The sequence below is a fragment of the Echinops telfairi genome, unplaced genomic scaffold (genome assembly GCF_000313985.2).
Source record: "Echinops telfairi isolate 266 unplaced genomic scaffold, ASM31398v2 ScPeMD7_3;HRSCAF=10, whole genome shotgun sequence".
NCBI classification, from domain to species: Eukaryota; Metazoa; Chordata; class Mammalia; order Afrosoricida; family Tenrecidae; genus Echinops; species Echinops telfairi.
The window spans coordinates 37,586,644-37,609,734 of record NW_022103899.1 but is presented as its reverse complement, the minus strand read 5'-3'; the positions used below and the strand labels follow the sequence as shown (position 1 = coordinate 37,609,734).

Sequence of the window (23,091 nt, the reverse complement as noted above, 5' to 3'; positions counted from 1 at the left end):
GGACCTGGAGGTGAGGGGGGCTGCCTGAAGAGAGCTTCTCGAGGATGACCCCAGGGACCAGAGTCCACGTGGGCGTCGTGACCCGCTCGCTCACCATCTCCGGGCCACGTCGAGCGGGCAGCCCCGTGGGATGTGCCGCTCGTCCACACGGCTGTGTGCTGGGCGAAACCGGAGCTGCCCGTGCCCGGGGCTTCTCCAAGGAGCTGGGCAGAGTGCTTGGTGGCTCCATATGCGGAGAAAGATCCTCGTCTGTGCTCCCTGCTGCACGAAGGCTCCAGACGGGAGGAAGCAAGACTGGTCGCGGCCAGCACAGAACCCCACGATGCCATCGAGGTCGTCCTTGCCCCCTGGAAGTCTTTCAGCTGCGCTAGGTGGGGCAGCGGGTGCCCTGCAGGATCTCCATCTCTGTCTGGAGGTTTTCCACCGACGACGCCTTGTTCACACTCTCCCTGGCCACATACTTGATGGCCACCGCCTCCCAGGCATCATCCTTGGCAAAGGCTTTGTGTCCAGCCGCTCGGTGAGGATGGAGTAGTCCAGCCGCCGGGGAACCCCAGCCCCGCGCCCACCCCCCTAATAGTGGATCTTGGTTGTATATTTGCTCAATTGCAGACAGAAGCATTTGGTTGGAATTCTCCAAGTTCTTCGCCCATGGCTTTAGCAATTGGTACCTAAATTTGAATGCTCAAAGAACTCCCGCTCACTTTTCTTCAGGACCTGACGAGGCTAATATCTGGCTACTTCTAAAGTTTCCTTTTTTCATGGGAGCCTGGTAGCAGGGACCAGTGCTGGCTTTCTTGTTAATTAGAACTGATGTTTGAATGTTAAATCTATCGTTTGGCTTAGTATTGACCAAGTAAAAGAAATATTTACTTCATTTTGGAGGGGAACACTTCCTGTAAACTTGACTGAAAGGAAAGGAAACATTTTAAGTAAAAACGATTTTTGGAAAAAGATGTCAAACTTCGCAAGTGAGGAAATATGTAGAATACAAAGGTGCTTCAAAAAGTTCGTGGAAAAATCAGAATTACAAGATAATGAAATTTGTCTGTGAATGTTTTGAAAGCCCGAAGCATGTCTTGTACTCTGATCCTTTGAAATCAATACTTGGCTGTCAGTTTGTTGGCATGGGGTGGCTTACATGAGGAGCCCTCATGGTATAATAGTGATGCATCAGGCGGCAATCTGAAAGGTTGGCAATTCAAACCACCAGCTTCTCCTTGGGAGAAAGACTGGGCTTTCTATTCCTGTAAAGTTATCATCTCAGACTTTCACAGGGAAAGTTCTACCCTGCCCTATAGGGTCACTGTAGGTCAGCATAGACTCGATGGCAGTGACTTTGGTTCTGATTCTCTTGGTGGCTTTAATATTGCTGTGATGCTAGAAGCTATGCCACTGGCATTTTAAATACCACGGGCATCCTTGGTGGACAGTTTCATTGGAGCTTCCGGCTAAGACAGACTAGGAAAAGGGAATAGGCAATCCACGTCTGCAGTGAAGTGAAATTATTTGGTGCGACTCTTCTATCCATAGTATTTCTAACTCTCACCCAGGAACTGGGTGGGAGCATGCAAATAAGCAGTAGAAGATTCTTACTTGGGGATTGGTCAGATTTCTTATTCTGCTGGGTACAAAGAGAGCGATTTCAGAAGCAGGAAGAGGGAGCCTAAAGCCCTCCAGAAAGAAGAGCCACCAGTGGAAGTTGTGGACCTGAAGTTGTGAACACAGCAGCCCTGAGACCAGGTAGAGGAGAGGAGCCCAGCTGAGACCATGAGACCAAACAAAGTTGCAGTGCTGAGACCAGGAGGCTGCCAAGCCCACTGAATGAGTAAAGTTATCTGCCCCATGGAACTTATTAGCCCTAAATGAATTTTGTAACAGTTGCCTGAGCAGGGCAGAGGCAAAGGGTCCCCAAGACTGCAAGGCTAAGTAAGGACCGTGCCTGCTGGCATGGCTGAGAAGAGGCACTAAAGGAAAAAGAATTGTGTCCTTAATATTTTCTGATCCTGACTTGTTCACTAACCTAATAAACCCCCGTAATCCTTTAAAAAAAAAAGCTCTGGAATCACAAGATCCAATGTCACATTGCCTTGGGTCAATTTCCTAAAGATGACTTCTTTAAAGTCAAGGATGCTCCTTTGAGGACTAAAGTGTGCCTTAGTGTGCCGAAGCAATCTTATTCTTAATGGCCTCATGTGCATTTGAAATGTGGACAGTGAATGAGGAAGGCCAAAGAAGAATTGATATATATGAATTATGGTGCTGTCAAATAATATTGAAATGTCCATGAATTTGCAGAGAACAAACGCTTTTGCTCCTTAGAAGCAAAGTTGTGGAGACTTCATCTCAAGTATTTGGGACATGTTATCAGGAGAGACTAGTCGCTGGAAAAGAAGGCCATGCTTATTAAAGTAGAAGACAAAGACCTTCAATGGCATGGATTGACACAGCGCCTGCAGCAATGGGGCACAACATAGCAGTTGTAAGAGTGTGCTGTGTTTCCTTTCTCGGGTATGTAGGGTCGCTATGAGTCAGAACCAACAACAAAATATTCAACAACAACAACATATTTTGGTGTTTTTTGGTTAGCAGAATGTATATATTTTAGCATAAAATAACTAAAAGAAAGGGTTTCTGTCTATCTTTATGATTACAGCCACCTTATACAAGCAAAGCATGGAATGGAGAAATTCTATTAAGAATAATAAACTATCTTTTTTTCTCTCTTTTAAAGTTAGAGCTGGCATCATTAAAGTTTTTTCATAGGACAGATTACAATTTTACATTTTGTTAAATTACAATTTTACATTTTGTTTCCCCTTATGATCACATTTCAGGCAGTGACCATTTGGGACAATAAGCTTTTCAAAATCTTATGTAATATATGAACCCTGAAGAACATTATCAAAAGTATTACTCTTATTAAAATATTTGTATTGAGTTTGAGGCTACATGTTGTTGTCTAGAAAATGTTTCACTTTTCTTCACAGCTACGAACTTTCTATTTCCAGTGGTGGTGACTGTGTGCCTTTTAATCAGTCCCCACACGGGTAGAGAGAGAAACTCAGCCCCGTTTTCTTTCAACAGACAGAAACTCAGCCCAGTCCTGCAGGGTCATCCCAGTTCTTCTTAGATTCAAACCCCCTGTGGCAACCAGTGTCAAGGCTCTCCTTCTGTTCCGCTGCCGCTCTGCTGAACGAAGTATGGTGCCCGTTTCCAGAAACTGGTCTCTCCTGCTAACATGTCCAAACTACATGAGGTGTAGTCTCACTGTTCTTGCTTAATGGCGCATTCTGACCATACATTTTCCAAGACAAATATCTTTGTTCTTTTGGCAGTCCACAGTACTTTCAATATTCTTTGTCAGCACCATAATACAAATACATACATTCTTTGATTTTCCTTATTCAATGTCCACCTTTAACATCCTTCAGAGATTATTGAAAATACCAAGGCATGGGTCACATGCACTTTAGTCTTTAAAGTAATATCCTTGTATTTCAACACTTAAAAGAAATCTTGGGATGAAGAGGTACAGTGCCATATGTTATTTGATCCCTTGACTGTTGCTCCCTTGAACATTGGTTGTGGATGCAAGCAAGAAGAAACTGCCGACAAGTGCAAACTTGCTTTCCGGCGTGTCATGCTGTTATCTATGGGTCTACTTGTGAAGAGTTTTGTTTTCTTTACATTGAGTTGTACACCATACTGAAGACTGCCATCCTTGACCTTCATCAGCAAGTGCTGCTAGTCCTCACTTTCAGCAAGCAAGGATGCGTTTAGCTACAAGTTGTGGGTTATTAATTAGCATTCCTCCAATCCTGATGGCACATTCTTCATATAATTTGGTTTCTTTGACGATTTTCTCAGCATGCAATTTGAATAAATATGGTGAGAGGATGCAATCTTGTTACACCTTTCCTCTTTTTATACCATGCAGTATTCCCTTGTTCTGGTTCCGCAACTGCCTCTTTTATTGAGTTCTTCAGTTTAAGATATACTGACCATATTTGTCCTTTTTGAATTTGTACCTCTAGATTTTGAAAATTTCATTATAATATTTTATCTCCATGAGTCGCATTTTGCAATTTTCTGTTCAGCTCTTTAGCTTCATTGTTTATTCCATTTGCTTTTAGTTACGCTATTTTAGAGCAATTTCACGGTCTCTTCACTTTGATCTTGCTTTCTTTCCTGTCTGTTTAGTGTCCCTTTGTTTGTTTTCATGTATGATGTTCTTGATGTTCTCCCACGGGTCATCAAGTCTTCTGTCATTAGTGTTCAACATGTCAATTTGTTCTTGAAATTCAGGTGGGATAGACTCAAGGTCGTATTTTGGCTCAAGTAGACTTGTTTTAATTTTCTAAAACATCATTCTGAACTTACATATGAGCAGATTCCACAGTCGGCCCTGACCTCATTTGGACTTCTGATATTGAGCTTCTTCATCATTTACTCCCACAGATGTAGTCAGTCTGATTTCCATGTATTCTGTATGGAGAAGCCCATGTGCATAATTTCCATGTGTGTTGTTGCAAAAGGTACTTGTGAAGAAAAAGTCATTGGTCTTGCAAGATTCTATAATGCGCCTCCAGCTTCATTTTTATCACCAGCACTATATTATCTAATTACTATTTCTCCCACTTTGTTTCCAACTTTTTCATTCTAACTACCAATAATTATCAATGCATCTTGATTTCATGTTTGTTAAATTTCTTCAATTTCTACATCATTAGCATAATAGTTGAATTCATTTGAATAATAGTTGTATTGATTGGACTTTCTTGAATGAGCCTGGGCATTATTGTATCACAGAGAGCATTTTATTTCAATATAGATCTTGAAGTGTTCATTCTGAAGGTGAAAGCAACCCCATTCCTCTTGAAACTGCCATTCCCAGCTTAGGGAACTGTATTGCTATTTCAAAATGACCCATACCAATGACGAATGTCAAGGACATCGATCTTTATGTGTTCCATTTCATTTGATGACTTCCAACTTTTCTATATTCATACTTTATATATTTCAATTTCCAAGTATTAATAGCCATTTGCAGCTGCTTCTCATTTTGAGTCATGTCCCACCAGCAAATGCAGGTCTCGATGGCCTCGCTCCATCTGTGTTATGATGGCTGACAATTTTTAGAAAGTAGTTCTTCCCCAGTCATACTGAGTACCTTCTGACCTAGGGGCTCATCTTCTGGAACTTCCTCTGACAATACCCCTCTGCTCTTCATGAGGTTTTCAGTATCTGACAATGTCCCAAAGCTGTCTGGGAGGGAGGTGTTCAGTACCTAATTCCTCCATGGCACACAGTCTATTCCTCTTTGTAGTCTGTTCTGAGTCTGGAAGCTCTGCCGAATCTTCACTTTGAGTGATCCAGATTTTTATTTTTTTAAATATCAGTGATAGAGCTTCTAACATCACAGCGACACACAAATTCCCACAGTACGACAAACTGTTAGACAAAGGATGGGTCCTTGTAGGATATTATAATTACATTTTTGATTCAAAAAGGGAACTAGCCATGACCAATATAAACAAATGCTTTATGAACTCCTGGGATAATAAAAATCTTGATACAGATGTGTACTATTTAACAATAGAGAGAATTAATGTTTTCAAAGTCACCTAAAATTGTTGCCTTTGAAAACTAATGCTGGGGGCGAAAAATCATCTTTGGAAGTTAATTTTTAATTAATTTAAGTTAAACAACATAAGGCTTTTGTTTTATTTTTAGTTTAACTTTCAGAATAGTTATGTAATATTATAACTGAAAAGGACTTCTTATATTACTTAACCTAGTCTTCTGAATTACTGATGGTACAATTGAAGTTCAATAGAAGAACGTTTTGAAATTATTGATGCTATTAAAATCAGATATAAATTATGCTATGCTATTCTAATGCTTTATTCACTATTGAAAATATTTTCATGCATACAAATTTCAAGAATATAACCATATTGAAAGTAAAAGGAATATATGATTCATCTCAAATTATAAAAGCAGACAACAAAGATACCAATTAACTTGTGCTATATAATACATGCCTAATAAATGTTGTATGACTTTTTAATTAGCACTTTTTTAGGACATGAACATGGATGATTTAGGATGATTTAGGATTTAGGATGATTTTTAGGACATGAACATGTTGGGTAGCTAAATCAAATTTCACTTCTGGAATAAATGTTGTATGTCTTAATACAGACTTAATAACAGATTTTTTTTCTTTTCTCAAAGGGCATTTGGGTACCAGAAGGAGAAACAGTGAAGATTCCTGTGGCTATTAAGATTCTCAATGAGACAACTGGCCCTAAAGCTAATGTGGAGTTTATGGATGTAAGTACATACAGTGAGACATTTCTATCCATTGTTGACAGATAATACTACGAGGGGATAAAAGACTACAGTTTACAAACATTCCTCTCTGAAGAAGTTATAATCTCATATAATTAAAGGAATTTCTAATACCATGGCATATTATATTTGGGGGCTCACCTCTGGATCACAGCTATTCTTCTAAGAAAGGATGATAGAACCCACCTTCAGAATTTGGTGAGATTTTCAAGCTCCAAGGTGGACTGTCTTCTATGTCTGCACTGTTATGTAATGTTTTCATATTTTATTTCAAAATATAGTTATAAACCTTTTAATTAAATTCAATATACAATTTAACTTGAAAATCTATTAAATGATCATAAGTAATAAATTATATTTAGGTAGATAGCTGACAATAAGTTGACTCTTAACTCAGGTCAGCTTTTATACAGCACAACTTAAAACATCGCTATGTCCCACATCATCCCCAAGATTGCCAACTGATTGGAGTTTATCATTGTGGCTTTTGTACCAATCCATCTCAGCAGTGGTCTCCCTCTTCTTCCTTGGCTCATTACTTTGCCAACCACGGTGTCTTTCTCTGTCGATTGATCCCTTCTAATGACGTGTCCAAAGCAATGAAGGCAGGAAATGTAATGGGGTATTGTTTCCATTTGCTCACCTTCGGAAGTGGATCACCAAGTCTTTATTCCTCACATGTATTTGTCTGAAAGCTCCAGCGGATCCTGTCCAGTGGATCCTGTGGCTTTTGAAATCCTGGTGCCAAAGCTTTTAGCATCACAATATCCACAGCCCACCACAGTCCATCAAGCTGACAGACAGTGTCGGATCGTATATAAACCCAGATATGGTGAATATAGTTCTTAAAATTATTGACATTGCATGACTGAATGGTATTTGAAAAATCAGGTGGTGACCATGATAAGAATCAGCACTAGCCCTTCCAAGGTATTTACTAAATACCACGACATAGAGGGGCGCAATGCTATGACAATGGGATCGCACATACAACAGTTGGGAGGGCCGGCCCATGCTTCGTTCTGCGGTACATAGGGTCTCTGTGAACCACAACAGCAACAAGCTCTCTTCTAAATGCCTTTCAAATGCGTAATCACTCGGCTCATTTTCACCGCACAGTAATCCAGATACTTGGGATACAGAGGATAACCCAAGGTTGCAAAATAAGGTGAAGGCAGGTCTAGATCTGGAGTTAGAAAGACGGGCTCTCCCAGGAGCCAACCTACTATGTCAGTTCTATAGATTAAGTCTGTTAAGACACGAGGGCCGGGGTGTCTGGCACAACTACTCACTGTGCCACCCGTGTAATGGAAAAGCAGCCACAGAGAAGTACACAAATAAAACATAAACTGAAGTGTGTTCCAATACAATTCTATTTTGAGAAACGCGTACAAGCCAGATTTCGCCTATGGTCCAACATTTGCACCCACAGGAAGTGTGCTTATTCACTAGATCAAAACACATTTGAGAGTAGGGATGATGTTTCAAATGAACCTGACTGCTCTCTGTTATTATGTTCAGAATCTAGTTAAGGAGCCCTGGTGGTAGAATGGCTAAGCATCAGCTGCTGACTGCAAGGTCAGTAGTTTCACTGTACCAGCAACTCCATGGGAGTGAAGGCCCAATGATTTGCTCTCATTCAGGTTATTGTTATAGTTCTTACGTGTCATGGAGTCAGTCCCAACTCATAGTGCCCTGATGTACACTAGCCAGTCCTGAGCCATCTGTACAACTTATCGCCTTACAATCCCGCAGGGTCACAGCGAGTCCAGTGGACTCAATACACACAGCAATGATCTATCTAGTTTAAAACTTCCATCAAGATTAGCTTATGTAGTAAATTATTCTTTGTTTAAATTAGGACATTTCTTCAGTCAAAGAATTTCGCATTGAAATTCAACCCAAATGCTGAAGGGAAGACCTTATAGATAGAAGGCTCCTTCTGTGGAATAATAAAATAATTCTAAAGAAGAAAAGTACTTTATTAGGTAACTCAGACCTTTCAGATTTCTTCCAGCAGTAATTGTAGAATGAGCTGTTCAGCAAGTTTCAGAGGATAGCAGGAATAAAATCAGATATGTAGCATGATATTACCCCCACCCCCCAACATTTAGCTCAAGATATCTTTCCATGGGTTCCTCTAAAGACTTAGACACATCCTCCCCCCACCACTAAGCATAATATCTTCAGTAATAGAAATAATGTTGTTTTTAAGTGACTTTCATGTGAAAGTTAATAGAAGCACGTGTACTTTGACTTTTTATTGTACTTTAGAATGGATTGCTATCTATTTCTATCCAATGCACCGGCTGGTGTCATTTTATGTACACATAATAAGCTTACACTATCTTAAACATTTTTATAGAAGTTTTACAGGAACTCAGACTGTGCACTAAGATAGGGTATTTGGATGGAATACTAATCATTGTACATAGGTCTACTCTTACTAAATTTACTATTAGTTATTTTACAATACCCAAAGGAGGCAAACAAATTGCTTTAATTGATTTGTGCCCGTGACTTACCAATCGCTGAACATTTTAATTAGCACTCTTGTTACGTACTCATCAATATTGATCTGTCAGACACTGAATACAGTAACCAAATAGTGTTTCCTTCTCTAGTTTTCTAAATCTTCTCACAGTCTTCATAGTTCCATATGTGCTGATTCATAGATTAAAGTTTAATTTCTCAAATATGTTCCAGCCACGTCACAGTTGATCTCTGTGGTCTCTATCACGGGATTACATTTTTTTGAATGGGGATTATGCTTACATTTTAAAGAAAATTGACAATTGGTTCTAACACTATAGGTTAATGTGTCAAACGGATATAAAACAGATCATACTCAGACTGTGCCAAAGCTGACAGTCCCAAGAATGCTAATAATCTCTGCTGGAGGCTCTGGTCAGCCATTTTTGTCCTATTTCCATGGAAACAGACTGGGAAAAAGGGGTTAAGAGACTACAGAGTAATCACCTAAGAAAGAAGCTCTAAACCCTCATCATGATTTGAATGATTATCTGAAAGCTTCTAACCCCCACTTTTTTCTTTCTTTCTTTCCTTTTTTATTTTTTACATTTGAAGTCTATCCCCATGGAAACAAGACTGAGGATGGCAGTTTGAAGTCTTACATTTGCTCTGAATTTTAAATGAGGCACTGATTGAGCCATGAAAGGAGTCATTTTCCTAGATGGTTGATGGGTTTGGGAACCAGCAGACTCTAAGGAATCTCTTATTTTTTAGAAGTTAAAAAAACAAGCCAGGGAAATATTTTGACTACTCCTTTTCTACCTGTGGATAGACGCTAGAACATTAGCAAATGGATGGGTTGCTCACGGCGCAGTTTCAATAAGTAACAGGGAGAAACACTTCGCACTGTTTGGCGACTTCTTGACTTCTTTCCTAACACGAGAGTGATAACATTAAAATGATGAAAAAGCAGTTTAACTGGAAAATGAACGGTGAATTCATTATTTTAAATAGGCTGGTGGGGTTTTCATGTACACAATTCAGACCTACACCCTCAGTTCTTCTCTTCTACGTGGAACATAGGAAAGCACTGTAGAAAAGTTTAGATGAGAAAAATGTTTTGTAACTTGGACCCAAGGATTGAGCTGAAATTGCAAAAATCCCAAGTAACTAAATGAGGAAAAGAAGCTTTGGCATATGTTGTAGTTTAAATTCTTTCGGAGCAGAGGTAAATCCCCATACGAGGATTTGACAGAAGTAATTTATTTTAGTTAATTTTGTATGTCAAGCAAACATTAGTAGGGGGATCTATAAATGAGTCACGATAGGCAGAAGAAATGGAGAGTTTTTCTCCAGGAGGAACTTTGACAACCAATATAGGACATCAGCCTCAGAGGTTGGCGGGTTGGATGTTTTGTCTCCAGGGGAGAAGCACCTGTGGGCCTTCGACCAGTTATCAGTGGTCCTGGGTTAAGGACCGCTGCCTTAGGAGGGGTAAGGTAGGAGGGCTGTCCAGTCTGCTCACGGTGGCAAAGCTGGTTTCAGAAAGCCTGGGATAAAGGAAAGCAACTAGAAATCATTTGGTGCAATACTATGGTAGATGTTCCAAGGGTAAAATTTCAAAGTGAAATAAGATATTCTGTTCCATGACTCGTGCAGCTTAGTGTATGTGGATGTTTATATGCATGTGTGCCTATGATTTTGATACCATCTTTCAGGGGGAAATAAAGCTTGCAAAGACCATGGAAATGGCATCCTCTCGTTAAGTTTTAGATTCTTTTCTTCCCCCCAATAATAGGTCCTATTAGACTTATCATATGCAGCTACTCACAAGTGGTTGTTGTAAGATATGACCTGAATTCAGCAACTTCATACTCAAAACCTCAGCACTGCATCTCACACGTCTATTGATCTAGAAGGACAAAGGAGATGACTTTCAGAATGTCTTAGCATTTTAGCTGTAGGAAAAAAATAAATAAGGAGTTTTTATTCTATTAAGTGCTAGACTAAAAGCAGAGGCAGAGGAATTTGGTCAAAGGGCTCTTTGTCGGCTCACCTGAGTGTGCCTAATGGATTCATAATGCCGATAATAACAGCCTGCCAGTGAACAGCCAGCACATTCTTCTTCCCCACATCGAACAACATTAAGCAAATGACTCCAAACTTCCATCTTCATAAGAAATCCTGCATTGGCCGCAGTTTTTAGAACTTGTTTTAAATAGCCTCATTTTGTTGAAAAAAGGTAGTGTTGTTTTTTGTGTTTGTTTAATTCTTTCAAATAGTGCAGAACGTGTACCTAAAATATGATGCCATTGAGCAAGAATCTGGGGATTGGGGATCATGGACTGTTCACGTTAAATAAGCATTTTGTTTGTCTGAGTTTCTACCATGGTCATTATTTAAATCCACCGTCAGTGGACATCCTGATTACCACAGAAGAGCATACCTTTATAAGTGACTTTCTTTTTGGTCTCGTTTTGTTTTTTCTTATAAAAACTAAGGCTGGAATGAAGTAAATTCTTGAATTGTCTTGAATTACAGTGAATGATAACTAATGAGTGCACAGGGTTTATCTGGATCTTCCTGGCCTCCATTTGATCGACAGCTTGTTTCGCAATTAGGTTCTGTTAATATCTGTTTGAGTTTCATCCAAACAGGTTAGGTCAATAGAACCATAATTGATTTGGTGGATGATTTGTTTCCCTCTTCCTCTTTCATAAGCGATGACTTTTTACCCAGCTGTCATTTTTCTGTTTTCTTAAGAAATACCATGTGGCATGTGCTTACATATAACTCTTTTCTATGCTGTCCTTATAATGTTCAAATGATTGATGAGAATTGATTTTACTTTTATTTTCTTGATACCAGGTAAAATATGAGGGTGGGTTGCGGAAGAGTTTATTGATATCTTTGATTTTTACTGAGATTACAGCAGATTTCTAAAGTTATATGAAAAGAATCATTTGTTCCATTACATACATTATTTTCACACTGCATTTTAATGCATATGGCTTGATATAGTTAGACCTAAACCTTAGTTACAGCCAATGTTATATTAATAGTGAATTGTGACTTGGTGAAACTTCATATTATTTAGCCCAATTATATGTGTTGGCCTGAAAGAGTTTGCTTTTTTGCATGTGTGAATACCCTTCATTTATTTCAGGGGTGAATCAATGCAGAATCCCTTTCCTTTCAAAGCCTGTTCTTCAGATAGCCCAAGATGCTATGCTAGCAGCATGCTTTCACAAAGTCAGTTGCCCAAATTTTCTTTTCCCTTATAAAAAAAAAAAGCATAGCTATCGACTAAGGAAGACTCTGATTCGTTCCTTTAGCTTAAAAATAAATCAGGAAGACACTACATAAACTACATGAGAAACATAACAGAATATTTTAAGGTTCTATGTAAAAGAATAACCTAACTTATGTATTTCTGTTATGATTTATTTTATTAGCCTTTGTACATGCCCCATGAGTTGTACAAAGCTCAGTCAGCAGAGAGCAGAAGCAGCCACACAGCTGAAATCTCTATTTCAAGCACCCTATTCTTGATTCTTACCCTTCTACTTCATTTCCACAAGGTTCTACTTAAGCGAAACTTTACTTTCTTGGATATCATCCATTCATTGTTCACACTTCTCACTATCCCTAAGTTGCCCTCTGTCTTCATACCCTTCTTCAGAAAACTTAATTTTTTAAAATTTAAATCATTTTATTGTGGGCTCATACAACTCTTATCGCAATCCATACATATATTGCATCAAGCACATTAGTACATTTGTGGCCCCCATCATTCTCAAAACATTTGCTTTCCACTTGGGCCCTTAGAATCAGCTCCCTCACCGCCCTCCCTGCTCCCCCCTCCCTCATGAACCCTTGATAAGTTGTAAATTATTTTATCATATTTTACACTGCCCAATGTCTCCCTTCACCCACTTTTCTTTTGTCCATCCCCCAGGGAGGAGATTATATGTAGAGCCTTGTAATAAGTTCCCCCTTTCTACCCCACCTTCCTGACACCCTCCAGGTATCGCCACTCTCACCACAGATCCTGAGGGGTTCATCTGTCCTGAATTCTCTATACCCCATAATTTAAATAACTTTTTGAATTATGGTGCTGGTGAAGAATATTGAAACTATTGTGAAATGCCAAAAGAACAATTAAATCTGTCTGGGAGAAAGTACAGACAGATGCTCCCTGTAAGGGTGGATGGCAAGACTTGATCTCGTGTGCTTTGGGCATGTTGTCAGGTCAGAGTCCAAAACTGAAGCAAACCCATTGCTATTGAGCCGATGCAGACTCATAGTGACCCTTTAGGGCAAGGTAGAATGGCCCCACTGGGTTTCAGAGACTTTCTGCTCTTTACGGGAGTAGAAAACCTCACCTTTTTCTTGTGGAGTCACTGATAGATTTGAACTACTGACCTTTCAGAGTTGGCAGCCCCAAACATAAATACTATGTCACCAGGTCTAGTCCCTAGAAAACGACACCATGCTTGGGAAAGGGCAGAGAAAAAGAGGTATACCCTTGACAAAATGGATTGACATGGTGACTGCAACAATGGACCTGAACATGACAGCTATTGTAAGGATGGTGAGGCAGCCTGCCCATCGTTTGTCCTATTGGACAGGGTTACTATGAGTCAAATCTGTCTCGATGGCACCTAACAGTTAAAAATCACACTCTTACAAAAGCTTTCCATGTTGTTTCTCAAGATCGTACTGTAAATAAACAATCCTAGGAATATTGAAGTATTCCGGACCTCTTCCCATTCTGTTTCCCTCAGATCATCAAAATCTAGATCTTCAAAATCCATCGCAAACACTAATGCCTACAATTTTTTATCTCAGGAACAGATCTCTGGATTCATAATTCAGACCCATTTTCTGTCCTTAGTTTTATCACATGGAAAACTAGGGGTACTTTGAGACTTTTGCACCCAAAATCTATGGCTTTATCTTCCCCTCTAAAGTTCTTCTGCCTTTCATTTTGTGTCCATCAGCAGTCCTTATCTCCCTTCATTGTATTGGCTCTGAGAAACGTGGGCTTTACCTTCACTTGTCAGACCCTCTATCCAATATAGTTCCAATTCTGTAATCCAGACTCATTAAATTTTTTTGTTATATTTCCCACAATCAATCTTATCTTTGGCATGATGTACTTGGATCATTTCCCTTAAATTTTTTTATGCCATGTGCCCCTGATTTATTTCTAAAACCCCAGCTTAACAACCATTTTGCATCTGGGGCACCAGAGTGATCACTGAGACACAGATATTTAATTGTGAGTCTGTAGGTTAGGTTGCACATGCCTGCTGAAAGCCCTTTCAGAAGGAAACCCCTTGTAGATTTTCCCAGTGCATGCAGGAGGAAAGCCGCATCCTCTTCTAGCATTCTCCAGAATGCATCCTCCTGAATGGTCCTTCCTGGCCTCCTACTCTCCAGTTCCTTGCATCTTATACAGGAATTGGGGGTAGTTATTGCTGACTAAATAAAAAGATCTTCTCTTAGAAGCTCTGCCCTCCCTCCTGCCTATTTATTTCTGTCCTATTAGAAATAAGATTGCAGGATGAGCCCCGATTTAAAAAGAAGGAAGGGGGAAAAGGGTTGATTTATCACATTGTTGGTGAAATAAAAGAACTTGGCTGTAGTCATAAATTAATCTTGCCAGTACCACTTAGCAACTGAATTCAGTAGAAATCCTAAAACATCAACTTTAAATATTGCCTTAGGGCATACTAAAGTTTATGAAATCAGGCAAAGTACTTGACAAGCTTTTGCATTTTGATTGGGCTTAATATCTCCCTGAACACACCTAAAAGAGAGTAGACAAGCCCAAGCAGGGTGCTCTTGGTTAAAAGCTCACCACATGGCTCGGCAAGGCTTTCCCGAGCACTTTCTGGCTGTTTTTGTTTCTCCAAAGCCTTTTATGAATCTGTGTGACTGGAGGGCTCTTTCTCCAGAGCACGCAGTTTTTTTTCCCAATATTTAAATTTGGTGAATGAAAATCAGTAGCCTGTTAAAGGTATTACTTTTTGTATTGTACATATTTTCCAGCTCCCTATACTGCAATTTGGGGAATTTCATCCATGATTAGAGGCTATGTCTCTTGGCTTCACCGAGCTGGAAAAGGAGAATTAGACCGATCATGTGTGGTTTCTGACTCCTATATGAACTGTTGGATAACTTGCTGGCTTCAGAGAAATCTCCGCTCAGTTTGGCACCATGAGACTATGTATAAAGTTCAGGTAGAAAGCTTTTGCCTACGGGGCAAACCAAGACCAGGGACAGAGTATCTGGAAAGTCAGTAAACAATTTCCAACACATCAAGCCTTGATATGGATGGCTTTGTTCACGGTCTTTTTACAGACTCAAGTATACAAAAGACTGATGCTGCAGGAGGAAGGGCCCTTCTGGATAAAATCCTGCTCTGCGTCACGTGGGATAACATGATTTCAGTTATCCATATGACAGTAATTTGCTTCAGAGTTAAAGACTCAGTGCAGTCATATTGGCAATCTAATATGTGCGTGTGCGCATCCAGTGGAATGAATACATATTGCACATATTCACTCTACTGGTGTATGTGAATAGAAGGCAAATCTTCCCATCTTATTTTTAAGTATGTCCTGGCAAATTTATTGACCTTGCGAGGTAATCAACTATTAGAATGATCATATGGCTGATGCTGCGGGAAATGACGTGAATGACTATGTGGTTAAAAAAAGAAAAGTTTGATGTGTTTTTATTTTTCAAAAATGATCAACAGAGTGTCTCACCCTATCTTAACTCACTGCTGCATCCGTCACAGTTAGTATCCACCTTTGACAAAGCATAGGCTGTCAGAGAGGAAACCATCTGACAACAGGCCTGCTCTTCTCTGGCTGCATCCAAAGAACTCGTGAATGGGATTTTCTTTTTTTTTTTTTTTGCTCCGATGCTTGAGCCCATTGTTTTTTTGTTTTTGTTTTTTTTAAACATTTTATTAGGGGCTCATACAACTGTTATCCCAATCCATACACACATCAATTGTGTAAAGCACATTTGTACATCGTTTCTCAAAACATTTTCTCTCCACTTAAACCCCCGACATTAGGTCCTCACTTTTCCCCTCCCTCCCCGCTCTCCCCTCCCTCATGAGCCCTTGATAGTTTATAAATGGGTATTTTGTCATATCTTGCCCTGTCCGATGTCTCCCTTCACCCACTTTTCGGTTGTCTGTCCCCTAGGGAGGAGGGCACACACAGTTCCATGTAATCGGTTCCCTCTTTCCTACCCATTCTCCCTTTACCCTCCCTGTTTTGCCACTCACACCACTGGTCCTATAGGGCTCATCCGTCCTGGATTCCCTGTATTTTCAGTTCCTATCTGTACCAGTGTACCTCGTCTGGTCTAGCCAGACTTGCAAGATCGAATTCGAGTCATGGTAGTGGGAGCGGGGAGGAAACATTTAGGAACTAGTGGAAAGTTGTATTTCTCATCATTGTTACATCGCACCCTAACTGGCTCATCTCCTCCCCGAGACCCCTCTGCAAGGGGATCTCCAGTGGCCTACTGAATGGGATTTTCTTGGCATCGTCTCCAATCCATCATCACCTGTAAGTGAATGGTGGGAGTGAAAGGGTCTTCTGTAGATAGCAGTTAAAGTTCGCACTAGTTTGCGAGCAATCTGTAGATTCAGAATTTAACTTTCCATTCAACTACAGCTGAAGCACCAGTGGGTGGTTGGATGTGACCATTTCCTTCTAGATTAGGAAAACAAACTGCACAAGCCAACTCTGAATAATGTTGTATATGTCACCATGCATTTTTTTTTAAAAAGAATCGTATTGGGGGCTCTTTCAGCACATATAACAATCCATACATCAGTTGTCAGTCGTATTTGTGCATATGTTGCCATCCTTTTCCAAGCATTTTCTTTTTACTTGAGCCCTTGGTACCAGCTCCTCTTTTTTCCCTCCTTCCTCCATCTGCCCACCCTCATGAACCCTTGATAAATTTTAAATGATTGTTGTTTTCATATCTTACACCATCGGCTGTCTCCCTTTATCCACGTTTCTGTTCTTTGTCCCCCTGATTTGGGGGGGGGGGTTATATGTTGATCATTGTGATAAGTTTCTCCTTCTTCCCACATCTCCCCCAGCTTCCCACTATCCTCATGGCATCGCTACTCCCATTACAGGTCCTGAGGGCTGTATCTGTCCTGGGTGCTTTGTATCAAGGGCTCTTATCTTTGCCAATGTACACATTCACATTTTGGTGAGAACTAACGTGTGCAATCAGATTTGGAAATAGACTATCGTGGAATCCAACAAAAACTGTTTCCTTATGCCATGCTTAGGTCATAGAGACTGGAATTAATCTGACACATCTATTTTGACCCATGAATAAAACAGTCCACCCAATGGGACAGCCATTAATTCTAGACATAATTTTATAATTTCTGGATCCATCTGATCTCAAATCTATAAATTTAAATAGAATTATAAAGTGAAGGATTTGTTTTTTGGCAACTAATGGGAGCCACGAGAATGCCTACCACACCCTACCATGTGGATTCCAATTCACAGCACCCCTTGGTGACAGAGTGTGCCTGCCCACAGGCTTCCCAAGATTGTAATCTTTAAGGGAGGCTCACTTGGCAAACAATGGTTAAGTACACACTGCGAATCCAATTGTCAGTGATTTGGGGTCTTCAGCCTCTCTGTGGGAGAAAGATGATGTGGCAATTTGCTTCCATAAAGATTACAGCTTTGGGAAAAAAAAGATTACAGCCTTGGAAACACCGTGGGGCTTGTGTTAGTCTGGGTTGACTAGAGAAACAAATGCATAGACACTCGTATGTGTGTAAGAGAGAGTTTTTATCATAGAGTAATTGTACATTAAGAAAACATCCCATTCCATATCAAGTCCACTAGTCCAATATTAGCTTATATGTCCATTACTAGTCCATAAATTCCTCTATGGACTCACGCAGTCATGCAAAAATGCTGAATGCAGGAAGATCATAGGCAGTGGGTGGAAAGTCTTTTGGATCCAGTGGTAATAGAAGCATCTCAGTGCTGGCAGGGGTCTCCACGTGGCTCCTTCAGCTGTGGGGGTCTAGCGTATTTCCATGTTTCTTGTTCGCCTACATGCCTCACAGGGAGGGAGCGAGTGCCCTGCCTGCAGCAAGCTATTTATCGCCTTAGCGGCTCCAAATGAGGTCATCAAGCTGCCACCTGATTGACAGGTTACATTCCACTCCTTCACTCTTAAGTCTCAAATTGACAACCGATTATGTAACTACCACAGGGCTTGTTCTACTTTGTCCTATTGGGTTACTATGAGTTGGAATTGACTCAGTGTCAAAGTGATTGGTTTTTATTTGAATCCTGAAAGAAATAGACTGCCACATCGTCCTCCCTCTTGGCTGCTGATGGGCTCAAATCAATGCCCTTTCTTTTATCAGTTGAGTCCTTAACCATTAAATGGTCTAAAGAGGACAATGTTGCCAGAGGAATAGAGCATGTGGCATTAAACGTAGAGTTCTGTTTCTTCTGATTTTTTTTCTTCTGAGTTTCTGTATTTCCTTAAGAGGTCATTTGGTTAGGTTTCTGGAGGAGGATGTACCCAGGTTCCTGCTTCGCAACATTGAAAGAAGCACTTTTGTAACCCAAGTGACTTTTATGAGGAAAGGGGAGGTTTCACGTATTAGTCTCAACAAAACACCCGGTTTCTGCAAAGCATGCCAGGCCATGAGGAAGCTGTGCTGGACTCACAAATGGGAGCAAAACCCATGTGGAAAAGAACACTGGAACAGGGGCATGAGCCCCATGTGTGTAACTGGGGGATCCCTGAAGAACAAGAGGGCAGGAGCTCAAGAGGAGGGGCAGGCCCCAGAGGGCGCTGGGCGCTGCTGGCCATGCACATGGGAGAGACTCCCACCCTCCACCTTCAGCCTGCACATTAGCAAAATCAGAGGATAAAGAGGCTGGCCTTCAAGCATCCATGGTATTTAACACCTCTGGCTGGGGAGGTGTGGTTGAAAGCATTGGCTGACCTCATTGGCTGCATTTAAAAGCACCTGGGTGATGTCTTGGTCCTAGATGGAGGCTAGATTTTAGGTTTCACCTGTGCTATGGTGTTCTCGTCTGTTCGTGCTCAGTTCTGGATTTTCCCGTAGGCATCCATTTAGTGCCTAATTTCTTTCCAACATTTGTATTGTGCAGCCCTCGGCAGGCATTGGTGAGATAACCCCCTTTGTCTGCAATCTGGCACCTAATAATTTTGGACCACAAATCCTGCAATAGGTCTCATTATTTTATTTATTATAACAGATGACAATTTATGCTATTTACTACTCTACTTAGATTGGATAATCAAACTAAGGGTGTCAGAAATTTTTTTTAAATGCCCAGGACATCCTCTAAATTCATAGAAAGAAATTCTGGGATACATGATACTCCACACATATTTAAATGTTAATATTGACATTTTCTATAAAATAATTATACAGTCTAAGCTTCGTTGAAACTTTAGAATAATAATTTGTACTATATATAAATACATAAATTGTGTTTTAGTTACTGAATGCTGTGATCATAGAAATACCATAACTGAATGGTTTTAACACAGACAAGTCTATTTATTCACAGTTTAGGAGACTAGAAGTCCAAATTCAGGAGAAAGTTCCAGGAGAAGGTCTTGTCTCTCTGCAAGCTCTGGGGAAGAGCCCCTGTCACCATTTCTCCCACGAGTCTGGGATTTCTCAGTGAAGGAACACTGGGTCCAAAGGATGCCCTCCACTCCCAACTCTTCTTTCTCACTGGTAGTTACATCCTTCTAATGTCTGCTTAAGTGTTTAATCTCTTTTATGTCTCATAAGAAAATAACTCAAGAAGCAACCTAATCCTATGGATCGTATGCCTCATTAACCTCACAGAGGTTAGGATTTATAATACACAAGGTAATTACATCAGGTCACAAAATGGAAGCTAGTTACATAATATGAGTATCAGGGCCTAGTCAAGTTTACATGAATGGGGGTGGGGTGGGAGGAGGAGAGGGAGCATACAGATCCATCCACAACCGATGGCTTGATTATGTTCTGTTTTAGTTTTTCCTCAGTGAGGAATAGATATCAAAATATTCTTTTGAAGATTTTAAATGCTCCTGTAGTTCCTAAGGAGGAGTCCTGGTGCCAAATCAGCTTATTCATTAGACTACGAACCAAATGCAAGGTAGCTAACTATGTTGAGCTCTAATTTTGACATCTGTACCGAGGGAGAAAGGCGAAGCTGTCTGCTTCCATGAAACATTACAACCCTGGAATCCCGAAAGGACAGCTCTCCTCTGTCCTACATGATATGCGTTAGAATCAACTCGATGGCAGTCGGTGTTTTAGTGAGTAGCTGCTCAGAAACCATCATTTTAGTGTTTACGTGCTCAGTATAAATAGACTCTGTTATGGTATTGTTTGCCTATTGCGAGGCACAATGTGATTAGATATAATCATGAGAGCCACTGAGGTCATAAAACAGATTAGTTATCACAGAAGGAAAAGCAATCAGAGTGGACCCTTCATCTTAAAACTAAAAAGCTTAGGATTTTTCCACAGTGATCCTCATCACTACAATTTTATCGAGAGTTTTGATCCACTTACACTTTAATCTAACCCCTCTAAATGTAAATGTTCCATTATCTGTTAGAAAATAATTAGAAGCTGTAAGCAGAAGTCTGCATACATGGAGTTCCTTGGGAGTCCCTAAGCTCATTGAACCACGGAGTTTGACAGATATTGGTCAGCTGATATTGGACCCGCAGCTAATAATAGCAGGAAATGCTGCTTAGCTAGGTGAGAAAGTTAACTCGGGGAAAATGAAAATGAAACTTTGGGGATTTATAGTTGAAAATAAATTTCCCTTTTTCATTTGTTTCCTAGTAAGAATTTAGCTGAGGGAACCACGTTTTTCTCCCCTAAGATTTATAATTAAGGCCTACTTGATTTCAGCTAGATTCTTTGTAATTTTCTTATGCCCCACAATGAAATTTTAGTGAGCCAGGGGTATATTTGGCATAACCCTTACAAATAATTGGTAAATGTGACCAGCAAATTAAAAACGGTCAGCTCCAGCACACGTGGTAAATTGACCATAGGGAATTTGAATAGAAAAAGCCAGAAAAGGTTTTTTTGTTTTTTTCTTTCCCTCTGAAGATTAAAGTCATGAACCAAGATTTTAAAATGAAACCTAAAAGCGAGCAGATTTCCAATCATGGACTGCCCATTCACTTAATGCAAGCCTTGCTAGACTCTCCGTGGGGAATGCTGTTTTATTCTTTAGCTGCGATGTTTTAAACAGGGCTTCTAACAAATTCAGACCAGTTCAGTCATGACCCACAGAGGAAATCTGACCCGACTCAAATTGCTAAAATGTGGGTGAAGGGGAACAGCAACTAGAATGGGAAAACCTACCGCTTGGATCCCTGGGGAAGACTTGGAAGAGTCACTCTGAGCCCCACCCTCGCCTTGGATGATGGTAGTGCTGTCTGTAACCCTCACTGCCCAGACTTCTGACTGCACGTCAAGAGACGGGCTGGCTCTGCCGTGTGCGTGCTGCACCTCGTTTGCAGTTGTTAGCAGGGCGTCACGTGTAGTTTCTCCTGTTCTTATTATTATCAATTTGCCCACATTTTTTCAAACAGGATCTATTCCAATGTTGCTTTACAAGCCACGACTGTACTGGGAAGAACTGATTATGAGCCCTTTTCTGCAATACTACCTTCTGTAGTCTTTCAGATACTGTTTTAGGAGAAAGTAAATGCTAATCTTTTTCTCACCTTCCATGATTTACTATTAAACTTAAGAGTTTGCCTACTAGCGTATAAAATGAATACCTAATAATTACTGAACTGTGAGTACATGTTACTTTTGCATCCCAAACCAGATAATGTCATTTCGGTAGAGCTATTTTGCATATATTGCTCACAATATCCACTGACTGTAAATATTTATTTTTAGTATAGTTTGATGGGTAAGAAATATGTTTACTAGTAAAAAAAAAATTTGTTTTCTTCATTTATTCTATTTTTTTAAACAAGCATGTATTGAGTGCTAAGCATTGCTCCGAGTCGGCCTCGCCTCCAAGGCCGTGTTGCTGCTTTTTGGTGAGCAAACTCTCCCAGTGTTGTTCCCGCTGCCCCATCGTTCTACACTCCAGGCCCCAGAGAGTTTTCAAAGCCCCCAGAGCTCCTTGCCAAGTTCTATAAAAGTATGTATTCTAACGATCATGATGGTGACTGACGACTATGATACAGTCTTAACACTCATGACATTACAGTCAAGTTACATGCCAAATCCATTACAAAATGGAACATTTCATAGGATCAGAACAGGAAAAAAATTGACCGCGGGTGAATAAAAGAAAATATAATTAATGTTGGGGTTGGTTGCTATATGCTGTTGAGCTATGTTCAATTAGTGTGGCCTTCTCAGTTGTGGCTCTACGTGGCTCTGGACTCTGTCGACCCGTGACTCTGGTCCCATTTTGGAAGCGTCTCCTACTATGCTGAAATACATGAGTGGTGTGGGATTAAGACCTGACCTTGATGGAGGATGTGGGCTGAGCCACCTCTTCTGTCTCCTTGAGGACATTTTTAGACCCCCTGTTAGCATCATGGTTCCAAGTTGGGCTGCTGACCACATGGTCAGCAGTTGGAAACCACCAAACAGCAAGAGAAAGAGGCGGCTTTCTAGAATGCCATGAAGGGCTACAGTCTCAGAGCACAGGGGGCAGCTCTACCCTGACCTTCAGGGGCACTCGGAGTTGGCATTAACTCAGTGGCAGTGGGTGAGTGAGTGAGTGAGTTAGCACTGGGTGTGAGCTAGGCCACACTTTGTTTCCTTGGCTACACACTAGTGCCACCATGCCGTTCGACACACATCACTTCACCTGAGAAGTAGACATTTATTTTTCTAAGTGAACATTGGTTCAAGAAGACCGGCTTTGATTTTTTGACATTTTTGGCTTCTGACTCTGGACCCTGCATTTGGCTCACCTGTCTGAGACTCCAATTTTGGACTGAACAGCACCCACTACCACGTGAAACAGTTCCTCTTTTTTTGTTTGTTTGTTTTTTTCTTTGGGATGTTGCTGTGAATTGCAGAACCTGGGGACATGAGGGAATATACTCAAGGACAGAAAGAGAGAGAGAGAGAGAGAGAGAGAGAGAGAGAGGGGTGTGGAAGTACGTGAAACAGTTCCTCTTTTTTTGTTTGTTTGT

General features: G+C 40.5%; 1 protein-coding gene across 3 annotated transcripts in view; it reads left to right on the top strand.

Moving 5' to 3' along the window:
* ERBB4 (erb-b2 receptor tyrosine kinase 4) overlaps positions 1-23,091 on the top strand; it is a 708,927-nt gene that overhangs the window by 455,930 nt on the left and 229,906 nt on the right. For all 3 annotated transcript variants that reach the window (XM_045295392.1, XM_045295397.1, XM_045295390.1), the window contains one exon: positions 6,241-6,339. In XM_045295392.1, the coding sequence (XP_045151327.1) occupies positions 6,241-6,339 (99 nt within the window). The remainder of the gene's footprint in view (positions 1-6,240; positions 6,340-23,091) is intronic.